Source organism: Ascaphus truei, chromosome 8 (assembly GCF_040206685.1).
Source record: "Ascaphus truei isolate aAscTru1 chromosome 8, aAscTru1.hap1, whole genome shotgun sequence".
Taxonomy (NCBI): domain Eukaryota; kingdom Metazoa; phylum Chordata; class Amphibia; order Anura; family Ascaphidae; genus Ascaphus; species Ascaphus truei.
Window position 1 is genome coordinate 70,866,580 of NC_134490.1, and position 12,149 is coordinate 70,878,728.

The 12,149-nt window shown below is 40.9% G+C and overlaps 1 protein-coding gene across 3 annotated transcripts in view; it reads right to left on the reverse strand.

The window, feature by feature from the left end:
* COL17A1 (collagen type XVII alpha 1 chain) overlaps positions 1-12,149 on the reverse strand; it is a 66,510-nt gene continuing 54,361 nt past the window's right edge. For all 3 annotated transcript variants that reach the window (XM_075612538.1, XM_075612539.1, XM_075612537.1), the window contains 10 exons: positions 11,576-11,692; positions 9,612-9,698; positions 8,408-8,506; positions 7,320-7,484; positions 6,637-6,780; positions 5,383-5,775; positions 4,560-4,703; positions 4,159-4,221; positions 3,257-3,319; positions 1-2,046 (listed from right to left, as the gene is read on the reverse strand). In XM_075612538.1, the coding sequence (XP_075468653.1) occupies positions 1,997-2,046; positions 3,257-3,319; positions 4,159-4,221; positions 4,560-4,703; positions 5,383-5,775; positions 6,637-6,780; positions 7,320-7,484; positions 8,408-8,506; positions 9,612-9,698; positions 11,576-11,692 (1,325 nt within the window). In that variant the 3' untranslated portion in view covers positions 1-1,996. The remainder of the gene's footprint in view (positions 2,047-3,256; positions 3,320-4,158; positions 4,222-4,559; positions 4,704-5,382; positions 5,776-6,636; positions 6,781-7,319; positions 7,485-8,407; positions 8,507-9,611; positions 9,699-11,575; positions 11,693-12,149) is intronic.

Below are 12,149 nucleotides of genomic sequence, written 5' to 3' on the forward strand. Positions count from 1 at the left end.
TTAAAAAATTACTTTATTATTTTTTATTTTTTCAAAAAGTGCTTATGCTTTTGTTGCCACTGCAGCTTTCACTCACATAAAGAGGGCCTAATATATAGAGGTTCAGCACAATTAATGAATATCATTATTTTCATTGTGTATGGCAGGGGTGGCCAACTCCAGTTCCCAAGGGCCACCAACAGGTCAGGTTTTCAGGATATCCCTACTTCAGCACAGGGTGGCTCAGTCAAAAGATTGAGCCACCTATGCTGAAGTAGAGATATCCTGAAAACCTGACCTGTTAGCTCTTGAGGACTGGAGTTGGCCACCCCTGATGTTTTGTTTATGACTTTGAGTTGGGTTTGGTCTAGAAGAGAGTTCATCTTGACGTACTAAGCACAAATGTAGCTGTAACAACTGCAATTGTTTAATAACGTGGTGCAGACAATCTTTGCATACATAATATATAATTGTGCAATTTAACAACATGGTCAGCTTGCCCCTGTGTGAAGACCGAATAACTACTATAGATCTTATTTTCCCCGCTCACCCAGGCTTGGAGTGAATATTAAATGAAATGTACAGCACATGAGTAGACCGAGCTTTTATGGTTATTAAGGGCCGGGGTTTGTTACAGGTTATGTAACACGACACGGTTGGTGCCTGATTTGACCATGTGTTAGTGCATGGATGTAAATTGCCTCACAGTTACTGTATTTGCATGAAAAGAGAAACACTGTGCGTCCTTCTTAAACAATATCATCTATAGATCGGCACCATTACCGCACTAGCACACAGTGCCAGGTTTAACGCCCGCATTTCACGCAGGCTCTTTATAAGCAATCTGAGTATCAAATGCTACAACGGTAACGTTGCAATTAACCCGTTGAGTGCCACCACCCCTCCGGCATGTCACAATCATATAATTGCGACGTCACAGCGGCGATGTGTGCGTAAGAGGATCTGCTCAGCAGTGTTCACTGCGCCTGTGGAACACAGTGCACCATCTCCCCTCGAAAGCAAGATAACAATCTGTGATGTACTTGGTACGTCATAAGGGCCCCTGGTGTACCAGACCTTCCAATTTACCCCGGATGTCATGAGGATACTCAAGGCGGTTAACCCCTTCAGTGCCAAAGAGGCATGCAAGACTTTGCAGTACACACCGCCGTATCAAACCTCTTTGGGCAGTTAATGTTTTTTTTTACGTTCGAAAGACCATCTTTGGAATAAAAGAACAGTCCGCGGACAACAAACAGGGTTATTTAAAAAATATCTTTAAAATGTACAACGTTTTTAATTTAAAAATAAAATGTAAAATAAATCAAGACAATTGAGACTAATCTAAAGGGAAAAAAGGCGTGAATTCCATAAAGAAGTTAATCCATTTAGCATAATGTTTCAGCTATTAAAAAAAGACATCCTGTGGCCCATTCAGGTAAATAGGACGTAAGGTGTCAGCATAGCACTGCTTAGTAAAATAAGTCCTTAATGGCTGTGTAGCAGGGGTAGCCAACTCCAGTCCTCAGGGGCCACCACCTGGCCAGACATTGGGGATATCCCTGCTTCAGCACAAGTGGCTCAATCAGTGGCTCAGTCTTTGACTGAGCCACTGATTGAGCCACCTGTGCTGAAGCAGGGATATCCTTCAAACTTGACCTGCTGGCCCTTGAGGACAAGAGTTGGTTACCCCTGCTGTGGTGCTCAAAGCATTGCATGCTTTTCAGGCACTCATTGGAAGATGACCAGGAGATCTCACCGGATTATGTATTGATATGGTGGTGTGTGTGGTTAATAATGTTCAGGGAAATGGGAATTCTGTGATGAGGACACAGAGCGCGCAATCACTGACCTATACGTTATCTACGGCTGCTTTAAATGTGCTTGTGGCCCTGTGCCATTTCTTATATTTACAGCTCGCCCGGGTACATGGAGCAGGAAAGAGGCAATCGGCCCAAGTTAACGGTTATAAACATTGTAAGTAAAATCTGGGATGCGGGTCCATGCTGCTTTCATATCAAACGCCGGTGCTTCTTCTTTTTCGTTTCCCCACAAATACTTGTTCCCCTAAAAAAAAAGAAAAAAAAGTTTGTGGTTGCAGTAAAAAAAAAATGAATGTATATTTCTCACATGTCTTTCTTTATTACAAATGATCATATATTGACGTTTGCTATATCTTTATGCTTTCCCCTCTTTCCCAAAGTATCTTCTCTCTAGAGCAGGCGTGGCCAACTCCAGTCCATCAAGGGCCACCAGCAGGCCAGGTTTTAAGGATATCCCTGCTTCAGCACAGGTGGCTCAATCAGTGGCTCAGTCTTTGACCGAGCCATCTGTGCTGAAGCAGGGCTATCCCTAATACCTTGCCGGTTTGTGGCCCTTGAGACCTGGCGTTGGCCACGCCTGCTCTAGAACATTAATATATGTTAATGTTCACGGAACCAAGCTAAATACTACATTGTTTTGTGCCTGGATGGCGTGGACAGAAGTAACTCTAGATTTCATAGAATGATTGGAGAAAAGTCATTTGCTCAACATAGTGCAGTAATATTTATAACAGGCAATAATGATCTTTCACCACACTGGGTGCTGTCATCTCCATGGGAGGAATAGAGGGTAACAATGTTTCCAGTTATGTAAACTGAAGCACAGAGAAGAACAACATTCTTTGATTATGATTACTCTGGGCATCCATGGCAAGAATTGAACCCACGAAGGCATAAGCGCTCAACACCCTAAGAATTTGTTTCTTCTGTTTGCTTCAATGCCATATAAAATAAATGGGCTAATTTGATCAAAGGCACCCTCAGCCACCTTATGCACATGTAAAGATACCGTATATGCATTCATTATTTACAATAGCTGTTGCACTTCAGTTCACATACCCAGGGCCGCTTTATACATTAGGCCGACTAGGCACAGTGCCTAGGGCCTACGAACCTTTTAGGGCCTACTGTACAATATTTCACTTGAAAAAATACCTAACCAAAAAAAAAAATCACAAAATAAGAGAAAACCGCAAATTTTAATTCAAAATGCCTTCAAAGTATTGATACCTTTAAATATTGAAACAAAAGTATCGATGCCAAATATCGCTAGTATCGATAGAAACAAGCAAACGATGAAATTAGCATAAAAATGAGTAAAAATATCGGACACACAGGCCTCTAGAAATAAAAGTGCCTAGAGCCTACGAAGGCCTTAAAACGGCCCTGCACACACCCATTATTCTTATTATCACACTGACACTAATCTTTTCTCAGTAGTCTGGATCACGTACCTTTCTCTCCTCTGGGACCCCTTGGTCCTGGTGGTCCAGTATATCCTGGCACCCCCCTATCACCTGTAGAAATAAAATAAATATTAAATAAATAAATATATGGCACATGAATACAGTAAAAGAAAAATATTAAATGTTTTTGGCAAACGTATTCAGCTGGTTCCGCTGTTTGGTGTAAGTTCTTCTTATCTCTTCCACACCGAGAAGTCTGCTGATTTTCTACATGTCAGATATGTGTTTTATATCTTGTCAGGGTTTTTCCTCACAAATAAATGAGAGAATGCACAAGATATGAAGGACATAAGGCATTAAAAGACTGACTATTGGGGTGTACCTTGGTGGCCGTCTTTCAGTTTGGTCAAAATATGAAAATGAGCAACTCTCATTCGTAATGAATTACAGCGTAAGAAATGGTTATTAATGTCAGCCAACTGCAATCTTTAATAGAGGTTTGAAGATCCAGGTTGATGCTATGCTGGTGCTTAAAACCATCAACGATAACGTTAAGGCTTAACAGCAGGAGTGGCCAATTCCAGCACTCAAGGGCCACCAACAGGTCATGTTTTAAGGATATCCCTGCTTCAGCACAGGTGGCTCAATCAGTGGCTCAGTCTTGAGCCACCTGTGCTGAAGCAGGGATATCCTGAAAACCTGACCTGTTAGTGGACCTTGAAGATAGGAGTTGCCCACCCGTGCTTTGCAACAATATAAAAATCAATGTTTTATGTCGAAATCAGTGCATTCAAAGTTATGCAAAACTATGCAGCATTAACCTAGTGACAATATTATGCAATAGAAGTGTTGATTTCTGGATACTTTTCTAATAGTTCTTTTCCCTTTATATATACACATAGAGGTTCATTCAGGTCAGCTATAAAGAAGCAAACAAATACAGCACTCACCCTTGGGACCTGGGAATCCTCTTTCTCCGTTATGCCCCGGTTGTCCTTGAATGGTGCCATAAACTATAAAAAGAAAATACATACTAATTAGTCCAGTGTTCTTTCTCTTCAATGTCTGAAATATTTACTAATTAGTCCAGTGTTCTTTATCCTGTATGTCTGCAAGATTTAGAAAGGACGAACATCCAAAATGCATTTAGATCCGGTACATTTATAGAAAGTAAGGTTATGGAAAGGGAACGAAACATGGCTATATAAATGTGTAATCCCATTCTTTGTGAGCGGACACACTCCCTCATTGTACACAATCTGTTTCTTGTTAAATGGTGCATTTAATTGTATGTCCTGTGTGATTTGGAATACATTGATTAATGCATGCCCTGAGAAACCATTCTCCTTACCTCTGAAAAGTTCCATGAGATCAGTGGTTATATTGGCGTGTGTTGCATATATCTGGCAGATCCCTGGTGGTCCGGGGGGGCCTTGAGGACCAGGAGTACTTGACCTCTGCATGTTGTAAGAGATCTCTCCCAGGAGGCCTTGACCTTAAGATATGAAAGCATCAATGTTAGGATAGAAATGGAATCTGCATGACACTTAACCCGAAAAATATCCCATTCATCTCTTACTAAGTGAAGGTGCGGGGTATAGTCATACGACCCCAAGTTACCCGCCACGAACTCGAATGGCATTTACTGTGGGGTTGTGGTGCCATGACCTGCATCAGAGCTTAGTGACTCGGAACCTTAGATCATTCCGGTTACATATTATTCCTAAACATTCTGAGGTTCTTGGCTAAAAGTGGCATACAGTATACTGTATATTTTCTGCCATTCGCCTGATGAAATATATGCAGGTAACTTCAGCATCAGCAATGTAAGAAAAGAGGCAACTGAAATACATAGTGACCGAAGAATAGCTTTGAGGTTAAAAATAACTGGCCTCTGAAGTGGGAAAGTCTCACAACCTGATTCCAGATCAAATACTAACAACTAGAACATAAGCCTTTTGTGTAATTTCTCTCGTTAGGTAAATTTTTACACCCAGTCGCACTGAAGGGCTAATCAAAACTATATTAATTAATTAATTTAGCTTCTTGGACGGGCTGTAGTTAATTTATTTTTATATTCATGTATTACATTACGGCAGTGGAGATATAAGCAACTCCTTACAGAACAAGACCAGTAATCACAATGAAGCTTCAATGACCATCCCCATACTTACTCTGCATATGTTCTGTCACACGAGATACCACCTCATTGTAATCCAGTACCAATGAGGAGGAGAATGATGACCCTGATGACCCTGATGACGACCCTGATGATGACCCTAATGACGACCCTGATGACGACCCTAATGACGACCCTGATGATGACCCTAATGACGATCCCGATGATGATCCCGATGACAATCCCGATGACGACCCTGATGACGATCCTAATGACGATCCTGAAGATGATCTTAAAGATGATCCTGAAGAGAATTCTGATGACGATCCCGATGACCCTGATGATGAAGACATCCACCCACTATCTCCTTTTGCTCCTCGCAGACCTTGAAGTCCCGGAGGTCCTGGTGGGCCTGGTGGGCCTGAGATATATCTCCGAATATTGTCACCTAGGGAGAATGATAAAGGTAAACATTAGACTGTATTTTAGACCCCAAAGGCTGAGATTATAGCCTCCTTGAGGTTACTTGTCAGGTGCTGTCTCTTTCGTACTTTCTGTTACTTGTCAGTATTTTCAATTATTTGTTCACTTAAATTATAAAGTGCTGGGTACATGGTTGCTACTATAGTGCAGTAAAGTGTTATGTCTTTACTCCACTCCCAACGCGTACCACAAAAGAGAACATTTTAGAAGAAAAAGTTGCATATACTTTCTGAATGCACAGAGAACAATCCATGGATCTTCATAAAGTTATTTTAAAAATCTTCCCAACTAAATTGCCCATTGCTGATAAGGGCTCTCTCTGTGTAAGGAGTTGCAGTCACTATAATATTACGTTTAAATCGACTGGATTTACTATAAAGTGGTGAATAGTCATAGCTTTTGATATCTTTTAATGGGCTAACAAAAAAGTTGTTCATAGATTTAATACAATACTGACATTTTGAAATGCAGTAGAGTAGTTCTCTTCTTTATATACATTTAAAGAAGATACCTGTGAGCTTCTCTGTACTCGAGCTATTATAGCTATGGAGAACTCTCTCATTAGGCTATTGAAATGTATCATAACCTATGAGAATGGCCGGCGTCTCCAGGACCAAACGACCAATATATTACTGTAAGATGATCTGCCCAGTGTCTGTAAAGCCAGGAATATAGATACCAAACTTGCAGACAAATGGACACTTTAATAGGTGACATCAACTCAAAATGCTATCACCTTGCACTCCCCCAGAGTATTGCTGCGTTTCCCTTTTCCCCAAAAACTGCCCTAAGTCGAGAAATATGGAGGAAAGTAAAGTGCATTTACTTGTCAGATATTCAATGAGCTCAGTCCGGAATCGATCACCCTGGGTGTTCTCAGCGTAGGAGACCAGACTACTGCCACCACCAGGTGGTCCCTGAGGTCCGGGGGGACCTGGTGGTCCTGGAGTTCCTCCCGTATATCCAATACCTGAGGCAACAAATTAACGTTTTGTATACTCTTCTCTTTAAGAAAGCAATTTGTCTCCATGTGTTTTTATACCACATTTAAATGTTCTAACGAAATGTGCTTTTTGAACATTGGGGCTGTTTAACTCAGTGGTTATCAAACATGTCCTTGGGGACCCAAGCTACACCAGGGTAATAAATACTCGAGGAGTTACACACACGGAGATGCATTTTGTATATAAATAGGACAATTAGTCCGAAAGTTGTTTGACTGCTTTTGAGGACCAGTCTGACAACCCGAGACAAAAAGTAAATTGGTGGAGATATTGCAGAATATACTGCAAATATTAAGTGCTGCAGTACTACGCAGCTTTAGTCTTGAAAATGCATTGTAACCAAAGGGCATTTCCAGCCATAACTGTCCATTCACTATGGATGTATTTTTGATTCCTTTGTCTAGTTTGAGGGGCCTCCTCTTCTTTTGATAGTATACTGCCATCAACATTGATGAGGATAAAGACACAGAAAGCCTCTGTTTTGGTAGAAATACTTATAGCTTACTTTGTAAATAGGATGAAATGTCCTCTGTGCTGAAACTGGTTCTACTCATGGTGGGACCTCCTGATAGTCCCATAGGTCCAGGGGCTCCAGTACGACCCGGTGGGCCTTGACGTCCAGGCTGGCCTGGAGGTCCAGGAGGACCAACAACTCCTCTGAACTCAGATGCTGATTTAACAAAAAAATATGAAGAACACTACCGTAAATAATAATGAACGTTAACATCATCCTCATCCTATGTACGGTGTAATCTTGCCCAGACCTCTTATTACATGTGATAGTTTTATGTCTTGTGCTAAAACGGCTTATATTATTCACACATACAGTAGGCTGACTAATACTGTATGATAAGGTATCTGTAGAGAAAGTGCAAAAGGCCAAACCCTACAATGATGCAGTATTTTTATTCAATAATAGTCTACTTCAGGGGTGCTCAACTCCAGTCCTCAAACCCCCCCAACAGGTCAGGTTTTCAGGATATCCCTGCTTCAGCACAGTTGGGGCTCAATCAGTCCCTGCATCAGCACAGGTGTGACAGTCTTTGACTGAGCCCCTGATTGAGCCACCTGTGCTGAAGCTGGGATATCTTGAAAACCTGACCTGGTGAGGGGGGGGGGGGGGGTGAGGACTGGAGTTGAGCCCCCCTGGTCTACATAAAGATAAATAAATACTGTACACTCTCAAATCACCATCTCGGTGTATAATAATTCAGATAACCCCAGTGTGACCACTATGATACCATTACATTCCTACGTGAAAACAAACACTTGAGAGTTTTCTAGGTTAAGAAATTGCTATCAACTTCCAAGTTCCACCACGCACAAAAACACTCAAACACAAGACGCATCCTTTCTCCTGGCGTGTTCTGGTTTCCCTAATCAATGCTTTAGCATGGAACGTAAGAAGATTGGGTATACATGGTACAATGTTAACAACCAAGTGAACAATAGCTATTTGGCCTATTTGGAAATGAGCAGAAGATGACGGAAGTCTCGATATACATTTTTTCCTGAAATATTTCTAAAATAACAGAACACATATTTTTTTCTTAGAAGAGTGTTAATCACACAGAACACATTGAAATTAATTACTTTGAAGTAAAGCTGTTATGTCCCCATAGGCAGATCCCGGCAATCCTGGCAGTCCAGGGGGCCCAGGAGGTCCTTGAAGACCAAACCCTAGTCCAGAGTCTAGAAGAAATAAGCATGAATATTATTCCATGTAGTGTGTGTGTGTATATATATATATATATATATATATATATATATAGACATGTAGTAACCAGGTGGATCCTGACGACAAAAGACAGCACACCACAGTAATAATCCAAAAAGTGTGTATTGTGAACACAGGGCCGCCAACGTTTCGGTCCTCATAGAGGGACCTTCCTCAGGGCAGTGCGCACTGCCCTGAGGAAGGTCCCTCTACGAGGACCGAAATGTTGGCGGCCCTGTGTTCACAATACACACTTTTTGGATTATTACTGCTGTGTGCTGTCTTTTGTCGTCAGGATCCCCCTGGTTACTACATGTCTATATGCTTCATAGTGCTTCCACTGCAGCAAGTGATTCTGGGAAATGACATGCAAATGAGCACGCACTGCCACCTTTTGTCTTGTCCATTATTACATGGAACCCATAAGCCAAACTCAGCTTTTAAACATAGCCTGGGATGAGATGCAAAGCCAGTAAACCCACTCACAGACAGACTGTTTCAACCTTTTGTGTCTCATCAGTGTGAGGTTGGTTATACTGGCTTTGCAATTTTTTGGACTTTGGGTAGGTCTTCACCACAAATTATTAGGTTATGGTGGGTGAAAAGGTGACTAAAAACACAAAGCAGGGTTGCCGACTTGTCTAAGACATGTAAATGAGCTCACAAGTAATATTTTTATATGCTATACGGTGGAGGGTTTTTAGTCACCTTTTGACCCACCATAACCTAAATAATATATACATACATATATATATTACTAAAACAATGACAGAGCTGCAATGCTGGTGAAACATGCCAAGGCAAAAACAAAGGACACGCCAGCGGAATGGAAGTGCCTCCCTTTCATCTCAGAATGTTAGTAGAACATTGTTACTTAGCACAGAGTGTGCCGTGGTTTGGGCAGAAGCAATGTATGTTCTGATCCACAGCATAAAAAGAAGATCTTGATTGGTGCCTCATTGCCACCATCAAAAAGTGTATATTTGTGACTCCAGTCAACAACATTTATTGTGCCACATACACTTATTCTAAAAAATAAATAAACGATACAGGTTGATATTGACAATAATGATTACTTACTTTGCAACATTGATAGGATTTCCTCGTAGCTGACTGTGGTACCTTGAGGTCCTTGTGACCCATGTTCAAATGAAGTAAAACCAGAACCTAGAGGAGTAAAATACATATTATTGACACTACTGCATGTGCAGAAAGAGCAGGCAACACACAGATAATATTGGGGTCCCGGCCTGAGACCAATTTCTAAGTCCTCAATTAGCCCCTCTTCATAATGGTGAGATACAGGAAAAACTGAGTTAAAATGTAGTAACTTATATTCCCTTAAGTAGTTACTGCACCGTTAATCTTATGTTGTTGTGCTCGTCACTGTATTGAGTAGGGTTATTGTGACTAGCTAGTGTGATAATCTGGAAGACCTCATTGAATGAAATGTTACACGCAAGCAAAAAAAACCCCTAAACACTGAAAGTGACAATCAACAAAGTAATATCATGATCAAACTGCAGAAAGCAGGAGCTCCCCTACATGATAAAGGCTCATGGATGTCTGAAACGTTTGAGCTGCGATTGCTCAATGCTCCACAAATAAATGACATACATTTTGCACCAAAGGTTGAAGCGTCTTCATCTCCTTGAAAGGGTAGGGCCATACTGGGAGCTCAATGTTAGAGGCCTGCTTTCTACTCTTTGATATTTTTATTGTACCTTTTCAGTGTGGACACATTGCTTCATACCATCTTTTTACCTAAAGCCAGACCTAAAGTGAGGCCCTGGTATAATGGCATATATCAAATCCTGTCCCCTCATATTTGGCCTACATGCGTTTGTTTTGCACATTTCTTGTAGTTCAAAGTTCTCATACGGTGACTGTATTGGTTCAGGAGAAAAGCAGATGAAATGTAGGCAGGCCCGTCCCTAGGCATACCTTACGAAAGGCTGCACCTAGGGGTGGCAGGTCTCAGGGGGCGGCAATAATATGAAATGTACAAATATATATGTAGGATTGAAGCAGGGGGTCTCTGGAGCTGAACCCTATTCATTTTGGCACTGGAGCCCCCTGCTTCCTGAGATACTTACCTCCTTAAGGGGTGCCGGTATCTCCTGCTCAAGTTTAAAGCCTACGGTCACATGGGCCAATAGGAAGCCGCCTATGATGTCACAGCTTCCTATTGGTCAATGTAATATCGACACCCCCTAATGGCAATTTCATGTGGACTACTTTTGGCATATTAAACAAAAAGAAGAAAATGAAAGAACTTCACTCTACTATTAATTTAGATTCAGTTGGTATAGTAGGTTGAAAAGGTGCCACGTAGGATTGAAGTACAGAGTGAATAGATCAAATCCTTGAGGTAGGACAAAGAAAGCCTATAGTTGGTGCACTCTAATTCATAGTATAGTGTAGTAGAAAAGTTGAAATGATTAAAAACTAACTTTTAATAATTGTACTTTAAAAAGAATGCTTATATAATTGAAAATAGTTTCCCTAGAGTAGGCAATTCCTACTGACACACCCTATGTTCCTAGATACTGAATACAGGGTAAAATTGATTGGTTTGATACAATGACATAGGAAGAAAATAACCCAGTTTTACTCCAAAATGTCCTTGAGCCTTAGACCCAAGAGTTGTCGAGTGGATGCTTTGAGCAGCATCAATCTCTTCTTTTACAAGGAAGTAATTTCCCCAATTAAGCGTGCAGTAGGACAATCCTTGTGCATTTTGCTCTTAATGCGTTTGAACCAAAAAATGTCAGTTTCATTGCCATGAAAACCAGCGAAGCTGACTAATCCAGAGAAACTGTGCAGAATTCATTTGTCATGCTTCCTGTACAGTGAAGTTGTAATAAAAAGAAAAGTCTAAAAGGAAAGATGTATCATTTTGACAAGGCAGCAATTTGTATTCAAATTAAGCACAGGTAACACCTTGTGTAAGGCAATTCCATTACACAGCAAGTTCCTATATTGAATTGTTACAGTCGGTATGGAACAAGACTTTTATTCTGCAGGGGACAATTAGCTCTTACCTCGTAGGTAGGTCACAACACGGCCTGCCAGCTCAGCATAATCTACTTCCAGCCCACTGTCTCCCTTTGGCCCTGGAGGTCCTTGGGGTCCAGCCAAATAACTCCTGACATTTTCACCTACGAAACATAAAAAGAGACGAGTGGATTGGTTTTAAAATGGTATCTCCAGTCTCTGTACTGGAGCAATAAGATATTCAATGAAAATATTGTAGCTTTAATTTGAACAACAGCACTGATATTAGACGTAATTTAACATTGAAGTAAAAGTTTGATGAAGCCACCAAAGACAGCTGAAGCATGTGTTTGAACCACAATAAGAAATATAACCACAATAAGACATATACACAGTAATGCACAAGACACTTTTTAGTGCTATTCCACCTTTTAGCGCTGGAGAGCACTCTATCCTCAAATCACCACAATGGGCTACAGGGTGTCTTCCAGCACCACAAGGTGCCTTAAAGAACAGCACCGCTTAATAAAAATGGGCCAATGTTTTTGATAAATAATATGCACTTCAATGCTGAAGATATGGCATGGGTTTCTAATCTAATTTAATAAATAAAATATGAAA